Raw genomic sequence first — 23089 nt, forward strand, 5'->3', positions numbered from 1 at the left:
TGGAATGCATCAAAATAGCGTGGCTTGTTGAAACACATTTGCTTACTGAAATACTTATCAGGGCTTTATTTATTTCATGGCATTTGTGGTCATGCCCCTTTAACTGCTGAGAGTTTTCCAGCACAGAGCAGTACAGCCAAGCACGTCTTAAGGCAAAACTGTCTTAAATCTAATTTGGCTTATCCTCTTAAAGCACAGCAGTCACTGTTCAGCCTGAAGGATGTAGTCTCAGTATTTAAGAGAGAGTCTGATAGTAAGTCTTGTCCTTTCACCTAACCCTTTTTCCACTTCCTTTTGTACTTCAGTGTAGAAGCATTTTGTATTATCTTTGTGGGTGAAGACTAAGTGTTAGTTACTTAGAGTAGCCTTTTGTAGCTTTTCTTTAATGTATTTTAATAAAAGTTTCTGTCACCCAGTTTTAAGATTCATTTTAACAAATCTTACATGTACCTTAAATAATAACTTCCTAAAATAATACCTAGATGCTAGAAAGTGAAAAATTTATGGGCAGATGGATGGCAGCTGAAATGTAACTGTTCAGCATCAATATGGTGTTGGCATTTCTGCAAAGCTGTCCTAAATATCAGCTGCAGGTAGTAAGGCTGCATTTCTAAATATTTGATGCTCTGTGGAAGCTGTGAAGTGTTGTACCAATAAGTGAACTTTTTTCTGTTATGTTTCTAGCCGGTCAGAATGAGCACAGGTGTGGGATGGGTACAGCAGCATTCTGGCTACTTGCAACAGTTATTTGGGTTATAGAGTAAAACTTACAGCACCAGCACTGTAGTTTTCAAAAATAACATTTTCTTCCTTAATTTGACTGGAGAGATGATTTCCCCCTCTTAGATCCCTCTCTGTTTGGGCAGGTACCTTTGCAATGCTATTAAAAGTTGGATTCCCTAGAAAAGAAGCTTGAAGGGGTGTTGCTGGAAGTCTTCTAAAAAAATCTAGCCTCATCATTCAAAACAACATATGTGAAAGGGAATTGCTGCTGCTGTTTAAAAGTAAATGAATGATCTATGTCGTAACACATACCTCAAATATGGTGAAAATTATCTGCTTGCCACTTGTATGTCATCCTGAAGCTGTCTGCAAAATGCCTGTGAAACTTCATGAGGTGTGCTCTGTGTGCAGGCAGATAACCAAGTGGAGCAGAATAGGAAACACTTCTATGAGCTGTCCCTTGAGTACGTGTGCAAGTTGCAGGAGATCCAGGAGCGGAAGAAATTTGAGTGTGTGGAGCCTGTAAGTATCAGTGAATTCAACCTACTCTCCCTGCTTTCTAAGGGATGGAGGAGGAATGCAATTGGATGACAGCCAAGCTCTTTTTTCTGGAACACACAACCAATTGCGTGACTTAACAGAATTTAAACCAACTTGGTATGTCTGCACAGATTCCTGGTGCAGATAAACTTAACCAGGCATGGCAAAGTTGACCTCAGTAATTAGAGCTGATTTGGACCCACTGATGCTGATTTTGAGAAAATGTGTGAAACCTTTGTTGTACTGTAAGAACCTCACTTCACGTTGTGAGATAGAATGGAGGATTCAAGAAGATGTTGGTGTCAGGATTCTTGCTGTGGGTTTTCTAACCAATGAAATGTTATTGGTAACTAATGCAAAGAATCTAATTTTCATAATGAAGGTTGGGCTTAGAGGCCTGTTAATGAAGAATTGCAGGTGTAAATCAATTAAGAGTGTGCTGCTGGATGAGAAGCCCATTATTGGGTAGCCTGATGTTTAATTTCACTTGCAATTGAATCTGTGAAGAAATCAAGGGGCTTCGTTGAATTTCAATGAAAATTACATATGCACTGACCAGGCTTTCTTAAATCTATGAGAAGAACTTAGTCTAAAATTTTCTGAAATGTGTATTAGCTTGGTGGTATAAATACAAATTTATCAAACAACAAGAGAACAGTAAGTGTAATACTGAGATAAAGAGAGGATGAATTGTAGAAATGTCTTCCATTCACTCATGCTCTGAACTCTGTGCTTTTGGGCCAAGTCTGTCCTTTCATTCTGATACAATTGCTTTAATGTAATAATGAAAAAAGTTCCAAATGACCCTAGCTGGTCATTATGGAATTAATAAGAACTGTCTGTTTTAATATAGTTTATTCCCGTATGAAAAAATTGCTAAAATCCTTAAGGGGGAATAAATTACTGCAATTATTTTAACACTGTATAAAGAATGGGAAAATGCTGTGAAAAAATGGTTGTGTGGGGGCTTTTTTGTGTAGATGTTTTGGTTTTTACTTTTTAAAAAAATTTTCCAGTTTTTAGATTTTTTTAAAATTCTAAATAGCTTTGCATTTGGTTATTGTTTCAGAACATTTGAAATTTCTTCAGAGCCAGAGTAGAGAAATGAATCTGGAAATTATGTTCTTGCAACATGTCCCTTTGTCATTTGTGAAAGCTCCTTCTGGATGGTGCTGAGCTTTATGTTGCTTAATTTGTACGTGAAGTTTACACTAGACTAGAAAGCTGAAATTATTTTGTACCAAATTCTTGCTCCCTTTTCCCTTAATAATACTTAAAGTTGATGTGGTTTTTTGCATTTTTTGAAAATGGTTTATTTGATATGACTTCAGACTTTCTTAAATACATTCTTTGGCTTGTTCTCTTTAGAGAGCTGTTCTTTCATGAGTCACTTGCTTCGTTCCAGCAGCCTTAACTAAACAGGAGAGTTAGACAGGACTACACCTCATGCTGCTTCCAGTGTAGTACAGCTTGTTTGTTCTTTTAAATTGAAACACTAAAGTCAGAATGTGCTAAGTGGATCACTTGCTGGTTCTGACAGAAGGTCAGATCTGTGCACAAAAAGCAGCAATGGGGAAAGCTTCCTTCTTCCAGCGAACGAGATGACTGATGTGAAAGTCATCTCCACGTGGTCATTAGCAGAGAAGGGAATGACCAGGGAAATGGTGACTAAAAGACAGAATGATCATTTTCTCCTTGTGCACAAATGTGTTCCAGACATCACTGGTATCAGAGCAGCTGTAGGAAAACATTACTTAGGGAAGTTTGGGAACACGGGATATACATTCCCTATGGTCAAACGGAAAGTAGAGATCAGTTGTGAAATTCCAGAGAAAGGACCATCCAAAAATGTCTGTATACATAGATCATCATTTGGATTTAAATATTACTCAGAAAGTGTAGGCATTGGTGGAAACTTACTTTAAAATAATCATTTTGTCATCTCTGAGCTTTCTGAAAAAACTTGTATGCAGCAGCTGTATTCAAGCAAATGGAGTTTTTTGTTGTAACAAATGTTTTATTTCTGTTTCAGGTGCTATCATTTTTTCAGGGTTTGTTCACTTTCTATCACCAGGGATATGAACTTGCTAAAGACTTCAATCATTACAAAATGGCCCTGCAGATAAATATACAAAATGTAAGTCGAGTCTACTTTTGTGAGTAAAATCACTCGCTGAAGTTGCTGCAAGTGCAGTGTCTGTATTGCCAATACTTAGTTCCATGTGAGTGCATTGCCTGTGAATTTTGGGGATGTGGTGCCATCTCCTGGATAACAAACCACATCACTGGACAAATCATTGCTAATTCCAGCGAGTTCTTTGGAATTTCTAATAATACTGTAAAAAGCAAGTACAAAGTAAAAGGCTCCCCGCTCCTTATTTTTTCCCTTTTTTTTTTTTTTGAGAGAGAGAGAAGTAATGCAAGGATTATTTAAAAATCAATGGAATTATTTAAAAATGCATACAACACTGCATAACTCAGAGTATGGGTAACAAAATAGCAGAGTTTTCAGTGTTTTGGGTGTTCTTTGAAGTTAAGTATGTGGTGATCATGTCTGAGGGTCATTTCCCCATAGAGTGTCATTATCCATGACTAAGAAAAGGGAAGAAAAACAGCTGGTCACAGCAGTGTGGAGTTTCTGTTTGTCTTGCAGCAGCCCTTTCAGACGAGAACATCCCTGTTGGTTTGGGGTGCAGAACTGTGTGAGGAGACTTGGTGTTAGCACCCATGGTGTATTTGACAAAATGATGTGTTCCTTCAGGGACAGGCTAAGGGGGGCCACCACTAGTTTAGTGTGCCCTCACCCCAAATTACCAGGTGTGATCTGGACTGGGAGAGCAGGAAGCAAGGTGACAGGCTGAAGCAATGGGGCTGACGAGTCACTAGTCAGATGGTCTGTTTGCTTCTTGGAGATCTGTTGAAGAATAAAGCTTGCTCAGAGGAACTTGGGTGTGCCAGAGGCCTCTTGGTAGGGAGCAAACCACATACCTTACTGCAAACAATCAGTTCCTGATGGTGCATTTGTTTTGTTGACCTCTGAGGGCATCTGGAATTAAGACACAGAAACTACTTCTTGGAGAGGACAGTCTGTTTTTAGAAATGGCTTAACTAGCAGGGAAGCGGAAGGGCAGAAGAGAGGATTGCAGTTGTTGTAGTGCATAGTGATGTTATTCATGTGTCAGGATACCATTCCTTTAATTTTCTTCCTGTGTGTTCAAGTGTCAAGTTTCTGTTTGAGCTGTGGTTTGGTTTGAGAAGGGGAACTAATTAGTGGTAACTTCATAAGCAGACTTGTGGCAGAAGTCAGTGCTTGTGGGGGAAATGTCAGGCCAGACTTGCTTCTTCTCTGTGCTTAGCTTAACAGAGTGAGGAGCAGCATAGAGGGGAGCTGATGCAGGATGAAACATGAGAGGGAAGCTGTGATACAGTTTTGAAGAGCTGGGTTTCAGAATACAGATGGAAAAGAGCCAGTGGAGTGATCTGAAGAAGTGATGAGCAGTAAGAAAGTAAGCTAATCTCAGCAGCTGCATTTTCAATTGACTGAATGGTGTCACAGTGTGTCCCACCAAATTCTAAAGAGCTTGAGCTTTGCAGCTCAAGTTTTATGAATAGATAGAGGCTGTAGAGAGAAGGGAGAACAAGGCTCAACAAGTATCGAAGGTAGAAGGAAGCATTTGAAAAGACTGTGAGAGGACATGACACATTCTCCTCTGTGCTGAAGATCAACAAGACATCCCAAAGGAAAAATGAACTGGGGTTTGCCTGTGGTACAGCTGAGCTGCTGGCAGAACACTGGATTGATGTGTTAGAAATTGAAGGGTACAAGATTCAGTACAGAGAGCCTAGCTGGATACAGAGAGTGATTTAAGAGTTGCCAGTATAACTATAGTAGTAGTTGCCTTCCCTTTCATTCAGGTTGTCTTTACTGTGAGAATTATCCTATGGATTTCCTCTCCACACCCTGCCCCAAACCCTGTCCTCCTCTCACTGCCCCTCTGCCTTCCTCAAATGAAAGAAAGAAAAAGACCCACCCCAGTCTTTTAGCCCAAGCTCTAGAAAGCTGATTCTTCCAAAGTCACATTATCTTGTATGCTTGTCCTGGGGAAAAGATAGAATAGGTGAGGCAGCATTTTCAGAAAAATAAAGGTACTTTCAGCAAGCAAAAAGACACATAAGCCTTCATCTGGAACCAGTGCTTTCCTCAAAACACATGTACCAGCTGGGGAAAGTACCAGCTTGGAATTTAAATGTGTGTTTTCAGTGTTTGCTGTTCGGACAGGTGTGTATGTAGAGAAAACCAGGTATTACCATGATTGTTTTGGTTTTATTTGCTCATTGACCAATTACCAGTGCTTTTCAGACCAAACCGAAGAGTTTCTTGTGGCAGGTGTGAGCTACTCTGTTGTTTTGTGTAGTCCTGTTGTATAACTTATGAGTGGCATGGTTACTTTCTGATTGTTTTTGCTAAACAATCTGTTTATTCTGATAAATGTTTCTCTTCCAGCTGCTTGCAGACTTTGGAATAAGTGACATTCAGGAATAATAATCAACTGGACTTCTGAGGTTTTTTGGGGTTGTTTTTGCATACTTCTGCTTGCGTATGGTCAAAACATTTGGCACATATATAGTCTCAGTCTGTATATGTTATTGATGACCTTCCTGAAACTTTTTCCTCAATAACCACAGAAAACCCTCTACTTCCTGACAAGTAAGAGTCTCAAATTAAGCCAATATATGTAGTAATATTTTTCTAGGGAAATTTCAATATTCAAATTCATTTTGCAGTCAGTGTTTTACTTCCCTCTGAACAGGTCAGTGCATTGTTTTAGAAACCTACTCCAGCAGTCTGTGTGCTTTGCACAGTCACAGCAGCTGTTATCTAAAACACGCATTAATTTGGAAGAATATCAGAAAAGTTGGACAGTAAATATGTATATGTCCTAAAATGGCCTGAATCATTGTCTCATTTTATAGTTATTTGTGGTGGGCTGGCCCTGGCTGGATGCCAGAGACCCACCAAAGCTGCTCTATCACTCCCCTCCTTAGCTGGAGAGTTTGTGGATTGAGATCAGGACAGGGAGACCAATTACAGGCAAAACAGACTTGACTGGGAGATATCAGTTTAATTTAATACCAGATTAGGGTAATGAGAAATAAAACCAAGTCTTAAACACACCTTTCTCCCTTCTTCCCTCAGCGGTGCAGGGGAATGAGGGTTACAGTCAGTTCGTCACATGATGCCTCTACTGCTACTTTGTCCTCAGGGGGAGGAATCCTGACACTCTTCCCCTGCTCCAGCATGAGGTCTCTCCCACTTGAGAGAGTCCTCCATGGGCTTATCCGATGTGAGTCCTTCACATGGGCTGCAGGGGCACAGCTGCCTCACCATGGTCTGCCCCATGGGCTGCAGGGGAATCTCGGCTCCAGCACCTGGAGCACCTCCTGCCCCTCCTTCTGCACTGGCCTGGGTGCAGAGCTGTTCCTCTCACATATTCTCACTCCACTCTTTGGCTGCAGTTGGCACTGTGTGGGTTCTCCCTCTTAAATGCATTATCCCAGAGGCTCCACCATGGTCACTGATCAGTGGCTGGTCCGTCTTGGAGCTGGCTGGCACTGGCTTTGTGGGACATAGAAGAAGCTTCTATCACCTTCTCACAGAGGCCCCCTCTGTAGTCCCCCATCACCAAAACCTTGCTGTGCAAACCCAGTACGTGATTACAACTCCTATCTGCCAGGAAGAGCAAGTCTTTCTTCCATTCTCTTTACCAAAGGCTTTTTGCTGTCTCGTTTTAGACACGAAATCGTTTTGAAGGAACAAGGTCAGAGGTAGAGGAGCTCATGAACAAGATCAGAAGAAATCCTCAGGAGCACAAAAGAGCAAATCACTTCACGATGGAAGGCTACCTCTATGTACAGGAGAAAAGTAAGGTGTATTTTGCATTCCACAGTGCCCATATTGGGTGTGTCTATCATTCCCATGATACTGATTTTTGGGCACACAGGCAAGTCTTATCTCTACAGGCAACATGAAGGTGCAAAGAATTTACAGTTGATTAAAGACTCATCTGAGTAAATGTTGTAAGTCTCTAATAGCATTGTTACTGTGGCTCATAAAAAGAATAGGAAGCTGAAAATGTGACAGTTTGTAGTGAAAGTGACTGAATTCTGGGAAGTTTTGTTTGACCAAAAAATGGATTTCATCTTATTTTTAATCCCTTACCAATGGTCTCTCCTAGAACTGTCAAAGATTTGTTGTCAGCCACCAACATGAGTTGTCAAATTAGCCTCAGAAAATTGGGCTAGATGAGTATAATGAAATTGAGTGTCATTTCCTTGATTCATTGATACACTTTCATTACCTAATTGTGATGATAGGGTCAAATAAAGCAGGGTATATGTTAGGTAGCTGGTGTTAAAATTCTTGCTGTGAAGGTGCATGTCACACAAATCATATCCTGTCAACACTTCAAACAATTATAAATCTTTCTCACACTAGTAAAAAAGCCAAACAAGATGCAGAGCTCTTGTTGCACAAGGAATGACAATTTATTGTAATTTATTATTTATTTTTTAACATTTTGCGTAAATCATATTTTAAGATGTTTTCCCTTATAGAGTGAGAAGATTCATTTGCAGACTTATTTTTTTTGAGAAGTAAAGTAATAGAAGTGAGGAGATAGAAAGAGTCAGAATCCAAGTTTTAACAGTTAACATTATGGTGCAAATCTCAGCAATACTACATGCAGTAAGCTGAGCTCCAAAGTAAATGTATTCTGTATAGGGTATATCCTGATTAATGGGAGAGAATTCTGGTGGCAGAAGCTGTGATCAGACCTTAATCAATAGATTGTGTAGAAGTTGCAACAGAGGTGTGGTAATCTGTGGTTATTTAGCTTCAAGGTACCAGGTATAAATCTAGCTTTCTGTGTTCTGCTAAATAAAAGTTTCAAAGGGATATTTATAGGGAAAAATAATTTTGTCTGTAATAGTGAGACAAGGATACATTAATAATTCTTTCCATTTCTCCTTAAGTATAAGTGTGAAATACAACATGCATCAGTTTTTAGAATAGTAAGCACTGTTTAACATTTGTGTTATTTTGTATAATATTCTTAATTAATACCTTTGCTTTAAATACCTCATTATTAGGAATTAAGTAGGGCTCTTAAGTATCATTTTAGAAAGCAGGAGAAGAAAATGCAGAAACTGGAAAAAGTACATACTATTTATTGCTTTTGTGTTGTGTAGGGCCTGCTCCCTTTGGTTCCAGTTGGGTGAAGCACTATTGCATGTACAGGAAAGAGACAAAGAAGTTCTCCATGATCCCATTTGAACACAGATCAGGAGGGAAAGTTGTACGTATATTTACATATTCTACTCTTACACTTGTCCTGTATCAAGATTCGAGAATGTTTCAAATAAGGTGTGTCAAGTGCTTTGCCTTTCTAGTCTCCTTGCCCCTTTTTTTGCCTTTCCTCTTGCAATTCAGTCTGCCATTTAAGGACATTAACCTGAAGTAGTGGATGGATTAATAGATAAGAATTCTCCAGACTTTTTTGTTACTTCCTTTTAGAAGACCAGAGGACCTGGCACAGATAACATGCAGTGTTTCACCATTTAGAATCTGGTTTATCCATGAGGCCTTTAACTTATTAAAGTATAAATCAGGAAAATAGAATGGACTTAGAAATTTCTTTCTTACGTGCTCCGGTTAGATTTTTCTTTTAGAGATATAAGTACTGGAAGTGGGATTAGAAAAGTGCATTTTCATAAGAATATAATTTGTACTGATAACTGAATATAATTTCAGATATCTTTGATAGCATTTGAAATATTCAAGACCCAAGACTTTGTTTATCTTTCAATAGCTTTACTTCCTACTGAAATAGTTGGGAGTTGATGGCACTTGGTACCTTTACAGATGACACATTAAATGAATGTATTAATAGGGATAAAATGCATTTTGTTGCAAGGAAAAAGTAAATCTGAATCTGGAAACTAATGCTGGAGCCAGTATGCCTGTAAATGCAGCACCCTGCCCTGTCTTCAAATTGGTTAAAGAAAATCATGTTGTTAGAATTTTATCAAGTTATTATATCCTGTTCGTTTCAGCAGAGGGGAGATGGCTTTCGTAATTTTGAGGACTCTGTATTTACAGATGTATTGAATTTGGAAGAATCTTTCAAAAGCTTTGGAAAACCTGATATACTGAAAATCAGTGGTATTTGGTTTCCTTAATCACTTCAGTACTTCTATTAATTTTTTATCCTAATTTACTCTAATTGTAATAAGCCATTTTATTTAGTATAGTATATAGTATGTGTCTGAGCATTCAGCATTCTAAAACACCTATGAAGCCATTTCTGCTGTATTAAAAGATCTTCCACTTGGAAACCCTTGTAGTTACTCCTTCAGTGACAGCCTTCTGTGTCTGGAGATGCTGAATAGGACAAGAAATAATTAAAATGTACAGTTAATCCTGAATTAAGCTGGTACAACTCATGCAGCCTTCACAGTGAGTTTGTGATTCCTGGGTAAAATGAAGTCCTGGTGTTGGTCTTAAAGGAAGGAAGAATTGGTTCTGTAAGACACGTTACAGATAGTAAAGAGCTCTTCCTTTGTTCTAGTTAGTGTAGCAATGGCCTTTACCATGGGAACCACTCTGGCTGACATAAAATGGGAAAGGTCTCTCTGTGTGTTTATATTGTAACAAGCGCAAAGTATTTTTGTTAGTTTAACTTACTGTGGTACTGAGTCATTCTGTAAAGTACCAGCTAAAATGGACTCAATATTTTTAGATTTATGTCCCATAAATGACTGTAGAATTTATGTGTTACTGTGTAGAAAAGTGAACTGCAAACATGGGCGAATTCTTTTGCAAGTGTCAGTTTTCAGTATTGCTTTTGCCATTACTTTAATATAAATTTACCTTACTTGGCTTGTACAGCTGGCTTACTGGAGCTTATAAAAACTTCTAAAAACTGGGTCAAGCTTATAAAAACTTTCTTTTCACAGGGTGATGCGGAACTCTTCGTCCTTACCTATTGTACCAAAAGAAATACAGATACAATAGACAGGCGATTCTGTTTTGACTTAGAAGCTTCAGACAGGTAAGCTTGTGAAGGACACTAGGAAGAGCTCTTTCTAACCAGTAGTTAAAACTACTGCAAAATTACTGTCGTGTTTTCTTCTGATTTCTTTGATCCTCAGTCAGATTTCCAGTGGGAAAGGGTCACTGGAGGAGCAGGCAAGCACTGCCATGGCTCACTGGGTTTTATCTCAGCTGTGCACAGCAGAAGCAGGGAGGAACTAAACTGAAATGTAGACATTGCCTGAGCTCCCATTAAAGAAAAGCACAGAAAAAGTTAAGAGGGGCTATTAAGAGTTGTTATCACAGTGAAGAAACATGGCTTGAATTGAAAAACATACAGCTGTTAGTGAAAGGCTGATTGCAGTAATTATTCATGTAGTCATAACCACATTGTATCATAACCTTGCATTCCAAAATGAGGTGTTGCTGGGGAGATACGCTGGATTTTCAGATTGAAAATAAGGTTATTGGGATTTTGAGGCTTTTTGGGGCTGGTATAATCATGCACTGCATCTTGAATGTTGTTGCCATTGTCTTTTTGAAGCACCACTTGTTGCTCTATTTCTGAAGAAAAGAATTGCTAATTTTTTCAACTAAAGGATCTCAAAGTATGATACTGGTTTTCAACAGCATTTTAGTCTTCCTTCATTTATGAAGGTGAGAGGATCCAACTTAATAGGGTACTCCAGATAAATATGGCTGTGCTAATGCTACATTCTTTTGATGCAGATTGTATTTGTGCAGAAATGGATCATGTCTAGAATTAAATGCTAGATATAAATTAGTAGATTGTTGCTGAGTTTTTGCATCCACCCCCTCTGAGCTGTTTTTAATCTAGTTGTTCACTCCTTAATTATACCAATTAACTACATGCTAATTTATCATATAGTAGTAGGTCTTCAAGTTTTATAGGCTTGTAATCTTTTTTTCATCAGATTCTTAGTGCTTTTCACTTCAAAAGCAGCACGGGTCAGTGGTGTCAGGCTCCGCTGTCCCTTGAATGCTAATGGTATGCAGATATGTCTGTGATAAGGATCACGTGATCAAACTTTGATCAGAGGCTATGCCAAGCTCCTGTGGCCAGTCAGACTGGCCTGAGGCATGTTCTTCCTACAACAGCCAATGGGTAAAGGCATGTGAAACTTCAACTGCATCAGAAAACTTCTAGCCCACATGGCAGATGACAAGAGATGCTCATTTACAGCTCAGGTGATGTTTGTCATCACTCTACAGCATGGTTTGAACTTGAATTTTTGAGTTGAAGAGGATGTGGTTTAACTATTCTAACACTGCGTCCCAACAGTACAAAAAGGAGTGGAGATTTATACTCCAGACCTCAACTCCTCTGGTGTCAGTGTGTTGGTCAGTAGGGATAAGAGATTTCAAACTGAATCTGGTAAAGTTTCTAAAAAGTAGCGTGAGAAATGTCAGTCTGTGCCCCTCTGTGTGTCATCTGCTCAGTGGGGTATCTGGAGTTTATACAGAGATGGATAGAGAGCAGTGTTTCCTTGATCCTGCAAAACACTTTTTCATTCTCTTCTCTGGTGAAAGTGGGAAAAAATCTAGTTCATCTTTTTGTCTTGATATAATAGACACAACTGGTCCACTGTGACCTTGATATCAGACATTTTTCTTTTAATAATATGTGTGTGCAGTACTGAGATGTTCCCATGGAGATTAGGTCTGTGCTGCAGGCCATTAGCTTGTTTCCTTGGTATCAGTTCAGGGCACACTTATCCCTCAGCTTGCCCAAGTTAAAAAATAAAACAGGGATTGACAGCTGGGCATGGGGCTTTCTTTGGTACTGTGCTTTGGAAGGAGGCAAGGTCATAAAATTTTAGGGAAGACTTTTAAGTAGCAAACATTCAGCCTTGTGTGTGACTTAAGCATAATTTGGAGCTTGCTGAAAATTTGCATATTTTTCTTTGAAAAGGAAAGCTGAGATGGTTATGTCTTCTTTAAATTCTGATACACTTACAGCTCTGAGGGTTCTAAGATTCTGGCTAAATCTCTGGGAAGTGATGCTTTTTTCTGTTTCTAGTACTCCATCATGTTTAGTTGAAGTAAATGGTAATTTATCATTTTTAGTGGTAAATGTAGAGAAATTTAAATTGTACGGAAATAGCAGTGTCTTCTAGGGTAGGAAAAAGTTACTTTATTTATAAAAAAAGCATTATCTTTCTGAAATACTACCTAGATTTTAATTTTTTCCAATGCAGGACAAGGAGGGAAGGTTTCATTTCCTTTGACTTTATTTTGAAGACAAATAAATGGTATTTCATGCAGCATGTACTGAGTTTGATGTATTGCTTCCAGGTGATACTCTGATACCTTTACAATTGCAATTTAGTGAAAAGAGCTAAATGGTTTGGTTTTCATTTTTTACCAAATTAAGATAGTTATTTTCATAAGGTGTTTACTTGCAAGCTATGATCATTGTTGCTGCTTTAAAGATGAAGATTATATATTGAGTTAACAAATGCCATTTTTCATCTAACAGCAATGCAAATCCAAGTTTTACAATTCACAAAACTCAGTAACTCCAGCAAGTGTTGGAATCAGCAAGTCATCAACAATGAGCTATTTCAAATAAATAGTTTGCAGATTACATTCACTTTCTTTTCTCCTCCCTGTTCTCCCTATTGCTCACTGCATGGATCACTTCTATACCTTTTATTTTCAAGCTCAGCAGTGTTCAGTTATTAAGCAAAAAAAAATGAAGCCTGCCTTTTAGGACCATGGGCTTTGCTTGTAGTTGGAAATAGAATTTGACAAGAATTTTTTAGTTTCTGGTGAATGCAGTCGTTTTATGTTGTTGGTGCATTTGCAGGCCTGGAGTTCCTGTGACCATGCAGGCATTTTCTGAGGAAGACAGGAAGCTGTGGATGGAAGCCTTGGATGGAAAAGAAGCTGTAAGCATAATTTTAAAAATATTATTTTATGGTGTACTGGAGAATTCTCTCACCCCCCTATGCTCTGATCCCATTTATACTTTAATAAATGGGGATTATGTAGTTTGAAAAATAATAGATTCAGTGAATAAAGGATAAAAGTGAAATAAAACTCAAGAGAGATGAGTAACTTGGTAAAGCTCAGTGTAGATAACTGCTAATGCTGATATGAGAATTTTTCATTGTAATGACAGCATCGATTTTTATAAATGGTTTCCCATCCCAGTGATAATATTGGTGCTGTAGAAAATGTCTAGTATAAGCATGTTCACTTAGTCTTATGCTGACATGCTGCATTCCAGTGGCAAAACTTGCATGAGTGAGTTACATGGTATTATTATTATTTTTTTTAAACCAGATCAGAAAAGTCCTTGTCAATGGGACTGAGGTTGTACATGAATTTGCTTAATTTCTGCCTCCCATCAGGAAATGGGTGTGAAATGTTGAATTGAAACACACTATTTATTCTTATAATGATAAATATATTGGTCTTGTGGGCCAGAAATAATGGGGTGTTCTAGACAGTGACACAGTCACGTGTCTGCCCCAGCAGTTGTAGGTTTGATTGACCTCATTGTTACACTCATCTGGTTTCATTTGCAGAGGTGTTTATTACCATGGCATGTTGGCTGAGCTGGACTCCCCAGTAAGTTTACAACTTCTGGGAATGCCAAACTGGGACGTAAGTCCCAGGACTTATCAAATTCTTAACAATTTGAGTGAGCTTGACGCTATGAGGGAAGTTAACCTGTGGAGAAACATAGTAACATGGACCACATAAATCACAGTGAATTTCAGTGGCTGTAGCTAACATTGTTCTGAGGGGGCACAGACCTCTGGTCTTGCTGTTAGAGCTGCTGGTGGTGATGTTCTAGCTGTAAACAACTGTATTTGTGCCTACTGAGCATTAAGATTGAGGGTGTCTTTTTTTCTGGTTTCATGGAAGTCTTTAAAATAATTTATGCCTTTTTTACTCTTTTTGTGTTAGCTGTTCATCAACTTGAATAGAGCGAATGCAAAACGAGAGGGAAGTAAGTATTTGAATTAGCATTAAGGCTGATTTTGTTAATATTTTACAATTGAGAAAGGCAAAGGTAATTTCTTTTTTTTTTTTTTTTGTTTTCCTGTGGATCCAGCTTAATTATTTTACATTTAAGTCTTGAGTTTTGAATATAACTTGTGGATTTTGTAATTAGCGGGTTTAACTCAGTAACTCAGTACATACGTAAGAATTGTAGGACTGGACATAAGCTGGAGAAATAGTCTAATTGTTTTTGTCAATTTACTTCATGCCTGAAATTGATTCAAGAGTGAATTTGTATGTAAATGCATCACAATTTCTTAATCCAGATTGTGTGTACATTTCTGTTAGTCTGTGTAAGTACGGTTTTAAAAGCAGTTGCAGTTGAATGTTAAGATCAGCAAAAAAGCTGAACGTGTGCATTTAAAATATAAATCAAGATATGGAAGTAGAAGAGATGGCTTTCTTTAGATAACATTAGCTTTCTTCTGTTAGCAAAGTATGAGAGTGAAAACAGGTATCCTTCTTTGATTATGGGGCAATTTCTGCCTGCTTTTTTAAGAACTTGAAATTGCTGATTAAAGCTGGATCCTGGTGTTATTAATAGAAATTTTTCCACAGATTTTTTTCTTTTCATGGTGCAAGACCAGGTCCTCAGGAGCAAGAAGGCCAGATGTTTGGGGGGAGGGCAGTTTTGCAATATAAGCTTTTAAATGAAGTTTTGATGTGAAGAAAAAGAGTAAGATAGAAACAACAAAGGAATGCTGGAGCTCAGCTGTTGTCCTGTTCATGCATCTGCTTTCATGTAGTCAGATCATTAACTGCTGTGAAATGATATACATGTGTCCTGTATCTTTAGTGTGGGAATTTCTTTGGCTGAGGGTAGGACTCAGTAAAAGCCCTGCTGTTGATGATTATGTTTTTTCATCATAAGTACTTCCTTGTCCCATTTGGTGAACTCTCTCAGATGTTGTCGATGTTGCAGTAAGTACTGTTAAATTCCATCTTGCATCTGCTAACATGTGTAACTAATCAGAGATCCCATTCTTCAAAGGATGCTGCTGTGAACAGATTCACTGAAGCCACTATCACCAGAACAAGCCTTTGCTTGGGCTAGGCACGGTTGTGAAGGAGAAAAGCAGAATTTCTCTATAAAAAGTGATGTATTCTACCAATTTCAGAATATTTACAGTTTTGCCTCAAAAGTTCTAGCTTTATGATCGAGTCCAGCCTTATTTTCGGTGAAAGACATAATTGTAATGGTGCTTTAAAACTGTTCAACCTTTTTTTTTTTTCTTGTAGGTGCACAATTGGATAAGATAGGGTTCACCATCATCAAAAAGTGCATCAGTGCTGTTGAAACACGAGGTAATGATCAACCCAACCTGTTTGTGAAGAGGGTGAAGCAGTTGGTCTGCTCTGTGAAGAAGGCCTCTATGATAAAGTCTCCTGTAGATCTCTGGAAAAGACTTTACCATGGCAGACATTTCACTGATAAACTGACCAGAACAGGAGTCTGTCCAGTCCCATCCTCTTATGTATGGCTTTCTCGCAAGAAATGTGTTTGCCAGAAGTGCTCACAAGTAGGAAATAGCACCTCTCTTGACAAAGGGAGCCAATGTTTGTGTACAGCAGCTAAGAGAAACCTGTGTTTTGAAGGCAGTGCCTGTACCTTTGCTTTGCTGTTGGAACAGAGTAATTTATTTTAGTGTTTCATTTCTGTTCAGTCTCTTAAGACAGAAGAACAGGAGCTGAGCAGGCAAGTGATTAACAAAACATGTTGAAGTACTTTTCGTGGAGTTAGTATCACACCAGGAGCAAAGAATCTGTTGGGATTTATTGTTGCATATACTCATTGCTGTAGTTCCAGAACTGGAGATGGAGGAGAGGTCACTGTGCAACAGTATTCAAGAGGTATTTGGGATTGATTTTGGGGATGCTCTGCTGAAGTGTGTGGTGACCAGTCACTCTGAGACTCACTGCATTTTATATGGCATGGTGTGGAGAACCAGCTTGTTTGGTTGTGGTCTTTAAAAAAAGAGGTGAAGGTGTGAAAGTTGGTACTTGGTTACAGTCTATGTCTCAGTTTGTTAAAAGAGATGTTGTAATTTCTTTGTTTGCATTTTGGTTTCCTCCTAAATTGTTGGCTTTCCTTCCAACTCCTAAAGGGGACGCTTAGAATTTTTCAGGAATTGAATCCTTTTTTCCTAGGGGTCTGGCACAGCACAAGGCAGAATACTTAAATCTCTGTGTATCACAGTCCAGCTTAAGTGAGATGAACAGAGGAGCAGGTTCATGCTTGCTGTCAGTGCAGCATTTTACTGAAAAAGTGTCTTCCATGTATACACTTACTGTACAATATTACTAGGAACACAAGCAGCCTTCGTGATACTTAGAATTTTGCATTTAAACAGCAAGAAGTATGTAACGTGTATTTTTTTTTTTGTTAAAGCTTTTTGTATCAGTCCTGTCTGCTGCATTAAAGATGTTATTCCAGATTAGGCCATATTCTATCTGGTGTTATTTTTGTTCATTCTGTTCTTTTGAATATTTTTCAGATAAGTTTGCCTGTCTCATCACTTTAAAATTTCAGTTACCGGCATTTACACTCTGAATATTTCAGCTGGGAAACATTGCAGATAAAGCTGGCATCCTACAGATAAGTTGTCTTCACTGCAAAACCCTGTCTCAGTGTAGTCTGGATCTTCTCTTTGCAGTGAATGAGGCAGATTTAATGAAAAGGGTACATGTGCTCATGTAATGAAAGGTAGTTTTGGCCTACGGTACAGTGACTGACTACCTTACAATACCTCATGAATCCTCCTTACTATAAGCAGTGTGGAGTATACTATATTTTGGTTTATTATTTTTAAGTGTGTTCAAATAGTTTTCTTCAAGTAGTGGGTTGGCTATTTTTTTTTTCTTTTCTGACACCCTGCAAGAAAAGTGAAACAAAAACACAGCTGTGGAAAAATGTGAACATTTTCTTCATGAAGTGGCTATTTGGGAAAATGTTTTTTGTTGTTTTTTGGGCGTTTTTTCTCCTCAGGGCTGTGGGTGGATAGGTTAAACTGAGTGGAGGTTTAAGTTCACTCTGTCCTTTATGCCTTGATTTAGGGGCGTGTAAGAAGGTGCAAAATACTTGTGTAACTCTCTTGTTCAAGACAAATGATGAGCTTTCATGGGTTAGCAGGACATCTCCCCATGGTGGGATCTGCCCTGAAACATACTTGGGAGAGGGTTAAAGTTCCCAAAATCTTTGGAGATTTTGCAGCTTTGCTGTCCCTTGTACACAGCCTTTGTAAGATGTACAGTTAATAGAGTGCTTTGTGGTAATTACGGCCAACGGAAAAGACTTGTGTCTATTAATTTTGTTTTGGAGAGTATTCAAGAAAGAAAATAAATCAGTGTTCGATGAATATTTCTTTTCTTGGGGTTCCAAGAATATACTGAGGTGAGATACTACCTTCCAGGAACTCAACAATCCATTTAGCTCAGTTTCAATCCAATTGATTTGTCCAGTACATTTCAAGCAGTCGTTGATTTTCTGTTTACTGATTCTCAATTTAACATCAACTGCATTTAAAAAACAAAACAAACCAAACCAAGTAAACCACTCCAAAACAAAACAAGAAAACCCCTAAAGGACCTTCTGCTGATGTCTGTTGAGCTAAACAAATGGAGGCTGGGAGAGCATTCAGTTGCTTGTCTCAAAAGAGTTTGGACAAATAGTTGTATGATGAAGAAAATCCATCTCTCAAGCTGCAGAATTTTCTACCTGTGCTTTTTCTTGAAAACAGTTTTTACTTGGTTATTTTACTTCAATGATAACACATCAAAAGCAAGTTATATTCAGCAGCAGAAAACAGGACAGATGCTTCTTCAGAGACGGTGCTTGTGTGCCATGTTTTTATCTCTTTTAATCATAATGGGTGTGAGGTTGGCGTGGGTGGAAAGAGAGGACAGTCTAGTGTGGGTGGAAACTGAGAATAGTCTTGTCATGTCACAGCAGAAGTAGTCTGGTATTCAGAGAGAGAAGAGCATAACAGAGATATCGAACATAAACTTGTCAATGGCTGGATAATTTTTTTCTCAGTTATGTTCCCTTTTATAAAGCCAAAAAGGGAATTATTTGCTTTGAATGAATAGAAGCACAAAAATCGGTGTCTTGGTTAAAATGCATGTGAGCTTCTGATTCAGCATTGCCTTCCAAGAGATTGGCTGTGCTTTACCTGGTAGGAGGTGCTGAGGTATCAGGATATGCACCCCATCTCTTGCATACTAAGTACCTTGCTGGTTGGATGTGCACCTATGTTTTGTCTTGGAGAGAGCATTTGGGGATTCTGTTCGGAGTATTTAATTTATTATTCTCTACTGAGAATAACAGAATGGGGTAGATGTTTATAGAAACAACCAAGAGCTGTTTGCTCCACTAGTAAAGGCTCTGTGCACGTTTTTGTGTGCAAGTAGTTGGTTGTACCTTCTGAGGGGACGTGATGGGTGAAGTGTTTGCCGAAGCAGTGTTTGTCTCGAGTTCAGAACTACCGGAGTTGCCAATCTGAGCTGCAGAGAGAGATGGCAGCATTGAGCTGCGTGTCCAGGCCGTCTGCTCCTCAGGCAGATAGTACCTCGTGAGGAGGGAGTAGAAAACCTTTGCAAGTGACAAAAACCCCTCTGTCGTTACCTTGAATTTAGAGTGTCACTTGTTTGGCAGTTTCTGTGCCATGGATTTTGGTATAAAAAGTTGTATTTGCAGCTATATTGCAAGTCTGTGTCAGCCTCGTGCACAGTGCCGGTCGCAAAGTAAACTTGCCTACTATGTACCTTGCTTACAATAGTATAAATTACTATCTTGCTTACAATACCTTACATTTCTAAGCATGTTTAACAAACTGTGTACCTGTGCCAAATTCTGGTATCAGGCAGCCAAACATCTTGAGATAATGTAAATATGAAGGAAGTTGTGCTGTGGGGCTTTACTGCTCCAGGTTGCCAGTAGTGGTTGAGCCGGCAGACAGAGCGTCTGAACCCTTCAGCATTTCAGTCAGTGGTGAGCTATTCCTTGCAATGAGTCATCCTGTCAATTGTGTTCTGTAAATGCCAAGCGTTATCAGTGCTGGGTGTGCTGAAGATCTGAAATGTGCAGATTAAATCAGAAATAGGACTGTTTCAAACTAGGTTTGTATATTTTAAATAAAACATCATTTGCAAGTATGTTTAAAGGTATCATCTAAAACTATGTTGAAATATTAATGCCTCTTTGAGCTCCTTGATGTCTGCTAGCAATTAGCTGTGCTTTTTTTGGGTTGATGAATTTGAAACCGATCAATTATCTGATAATCTCTATCACAGACTCATGATTATTGCTGGAGGATTGTCATGGTTTCAATGCTGCCATTTTTCAGAGACTCCTGCATTATCCTGTCAGTTTTAATACTGAGCAATAGGTTTTGTGGTTTGACCTCGATTATTTCTAAGCCCGTAAATGTATGTTTGGGGTCAGCACGGTTGGTTCCCCCCAGTTTTAATGTTAGATGCACAGGAGGTCACAAATCAACTTCTGAGATGAGCAAAAGCTGAGTGTGACAGTATTTCTTACAGCTTTTTAGCATCTTGCATATGATGCAGAAGGCTTGTTCTGTGGTACTAAAAGTAGTAGAAGACATTGCATAAAAAAAGTGTGATGCATTTTGGCAAGGCTTGGTGTTAGTTTGGTACCAGAATTTTCCTGGACACCTCTGAGAAGTTTGAAGCAAAAAGTATTTGCTACTCTCAGGACAGATTTGTAGTGCATTCTTGTTTGGAGTGTATCAAGGACTATATTGTTGAGGTTTTTTTTAGTGTCTCCAAGTGGTGCATAGCATGCTATCATACTTGCTCTAGGTATCATTGGAAAACTTATTTGGCTGTGTTGATAACTTCATATTTTGAGAAGAATAGTGTTGTGGCCACATAGCTGGGTTTTTCTTCAGTTCATTCTTTTGTGCACAGCTGAACTGTGAGGATACTCCAGAGTTGTGTGTTTTGATGAGCACAGACAAAATAGAGGAGATCTGGCTTATTCTGTTAATTTGAGCCAGCTCTGAACCTGGCATCCAGCTTAAGATTCGGCACCATTCCAGTGGTGCCTGCAACCTTGGGAGGAAAAAGGGCTGGTTCTGCCTAGATGGAGCAACTGAGGGAAGGAGCAGCTGCAGCTGTAGCCTGTCAGCTCCCTGCTGGGGCAGAGGAAGAGGTGCTGACAGGGAGGACTTCAGCAGGCTCAAGGATCTGGGATGGCCGAGGAGGCTGCAGACTGTGTGAGAAGAGAGAAAAGATGTAGCAAGTCTAGGCAAGAGGAGGAGGTAGAAAATGCCAAGTTCTCTCTACCATATTGAGAATTATTGCTGTGTATTATGGCTCTGTCTGACAGTAATTCATTAAAAGGCTAATGATTTTTACATACTTCATCTAATATTTATTTGGGAAGAAACTTTTTCTCATATGACTGGCTTTAATATTCCTTCCCTGGGTTGGAACAGCTTGGTATTGAAGCTGGGAATTCTCCACAATTCTTCCTTTGTTGAAGGATATTTTGAATAAGAATACCACATAATCTGTTATTTGAAAAGATTTCCTTGGAGTAGAAACACAGGTATTTCGTGGCATTTGTACTCTTCCAGGCCCATGTGATTATGAAGGTAGATTGTGTTTGTAGATGGCTGCTTTTTGTGAGACCTCTCAAACATCTGTGTAGTGTAGTATTTTACCTCCCACTATATGGGCTCTGAAACAATGCAGCAGACAAAGAGGTACCTTATTTTGCCCTCTTTCTTCCCTGCCCCTTCTCTCCCTCCCGTTTTTATTCAATTTATATTCACAATTTTACTTCCCTGGGGATAAAACTGGGTAATGTAAAGGAGAGCAAAAACAGGGGAAGAAAAAGGGTAGAGAAGTGAATCTGTGTGATACAATGGAAGGGCACAGAGGAATGCCAGGAGAGTGGTCCAGTGTCCATAAAGAATGGGAGTAGGGGACTGAAAATACTGCGCTGGTTATGGCTCCTCTGTTCATCCCAAGCAAAACTGTTCAGTAGCTTTTGGTGGTGCCTCTGGATGTAACTCCTCTGTGGACCACAGTGGGTTGGAATGAGGCCTTGTATCTTAAATGGAAAGCATTTATAAACTTGAAAAAGTACTGGTTTTGAGGACTGGAAACAAGCTTAAGTTTTTCTTCATCCAAAGTTTTTTAGTCACCACATTTTGGGGGGGGGGAAAGGAACTGTTAAATTTATTGAAGAAATCTTAATTTAGCGTTTGGTGGGTCAGTTCTTGCATTATTAGAATGTGGAGGTCAATATACCCAAAATGCAATTTAAAAAATTTGAAATTAGACAGTGGTTTGTTTGTTTATCAATCTATTTATTTATTTATTTATTTTCAAGCAAAGGTTTGTCCCTGTTTGCTTCTCCTCCCAGTTTCAGAACTGGAATTGAGGTACATGAAACCTTTATCAAAACATAATGTGAACTTCTCTTAAAAACACAGAGTAACAAAAGAATTCTTGTAATACTTTATTTATAATGTGCTATGTAGTCTGTCTGTCTTTGAAGAGAATTTGTTGCCTGGGGCAAAAATTTTAATGCTAAATTTGACTGTGGTTGATCTCATGCTTTTTTTTTTTTTTTTTTCTCACATAATAGGTATAAATGACCAAGGATTGTACAGAGTTGTGGGGGTGAGTTCAAAGGTCCAGAGACTTCTGAGTTTGTTGATGGGTATGCCTCTATTTTACACATACTTTTTCAATATTTTATTTCATGTTGTGTTACTGTCAATATTTAGTTTTTAAAGCACCTGCCAGCAGTTTGCTCTAGTCCATGTAAATAATCACCATATTGTAAGTTTTCCTACTTTAGAAAGACCTAGATTAGCTGGTAGGAATAAACTAAGAACTAATATGGGACCTGTAGGAGCAAAGCATGTGCTTTGTGCAAGGTTGATGTAAGTGGGATTAAAGCAGCCTAAGTTGAAGGATCTGATCAGAAAATTCAAAATACCAAAGTCAGGAAAGTTTGAAGCTAGTTGCTTCATTGTTTGACGTTTCCACTTCTCCCTTGTCTAGAATGTACAAGTGTACACACCTATGTGTGCCTTTAGTTAATCACTGTGCAAAATAAGACTGTTTAAGCCTACCATCAAAGAGTTATTTGGTTTAAGAGGAGGGATATGCTATATGTATTAATAATAACTGTGTGTCAAGGCAGGAGACAGATGGAGAAAGGATTTGGTTTTGTAAACTTTGTTGTATAGCTCTTATATGCGGGTAACATCTTAGGCTCTTTTACACCTAGATAGCTGAAATGATTCTCAGAAACTTTTTTCTCCCTTTATTTTCTGGAAATTTTGATGCATCTTTAATTCCAGTGACTGGAGTTCTCTTGCCACTCTGCTGTCCCTGGGGGTGGGGGGGGGGGCAAAGAAAGAAATATTGGCACCTGGATGAAATCCCTCATCTGCCTGATATCTCTCACCAAAGTAGTAGCCATGACTGCAAAATGTGCCGTGTTCCCCCATTTCTTGTCCTGAGCACTGACAGTACATGCAGTCAGACAAGACCACTGGGATTAGTTCATTTTTATAGAGCTTCCAAACCTGTCACTTGACAGCAAAGGTCTGATTCTCAGGGATTCATTGGTATGCAAAGAAGCTTGTTTGCAGTTTGCACCAGGCTCTTCTCCAGAACCATGCATGCTCCATCTGTGCTGATAACACAGTGTTCTTT

The 23089-nt window shown here is 38.8% G+C and overlaps 1 protein-coding gene across 2 annotated transcripts in view; it reads left to right on the forward strand.

Annotated features, from left to right (window-relative positions):
• The window catches only part of ARHGAP10 (Rho GTPase activating protein 10), a 145350-nt gene that overhangs the window by 58505 nt on the left and 63756 nt on the right, over nt 1-23089 (forward strand). For both annotated transcript variants that reach the window (XM_032110384.1, XM_032110385.1), the window contains 9 exons: nt 1135-1245; nt 3296-3400; nt 7057-7186; nt 8512-8618; nt 10279-10373; nt 13185-13266; nt 14294-14336; nt 15629-15694; nt 22008-22082. In XM_032110384.1, coding sequence (XP_031966275.1) covers nt 1135-1245; nt 3296-3400; nt 7057-7186; nt 8512-8618; nt 10279-10373; nt 13185-13266; nt 14294-14336; nt 15629-15694; nt 22008-22082 — 814 coding nt within the window. The remainder of the gene's footprint in view (nt 1-1134; nt 1246-3295; nt 3401-7056; nt 7187-8511; nt 8619-10278; nt 10374-13184; nt 13267-14293; nt 14337-15628; nt 15695-22007; nt 22083-23089) is intronic.

This window comes from Corvus moneduloides, chromosome 5 (genome assembly GCF_009650955.1).
Source record: "Corvus moneduloides isolate bCorMon1 chromosome 5, bCorMon1.pri, whole genome shotgun sequence".
In the NCBI taxonomy this organism is placed as follows: Eukaryota; Metazoa; Chordata; class Aves; order Passeriformes; family Corvidae; genus Corvus; species Corvus moneduloides.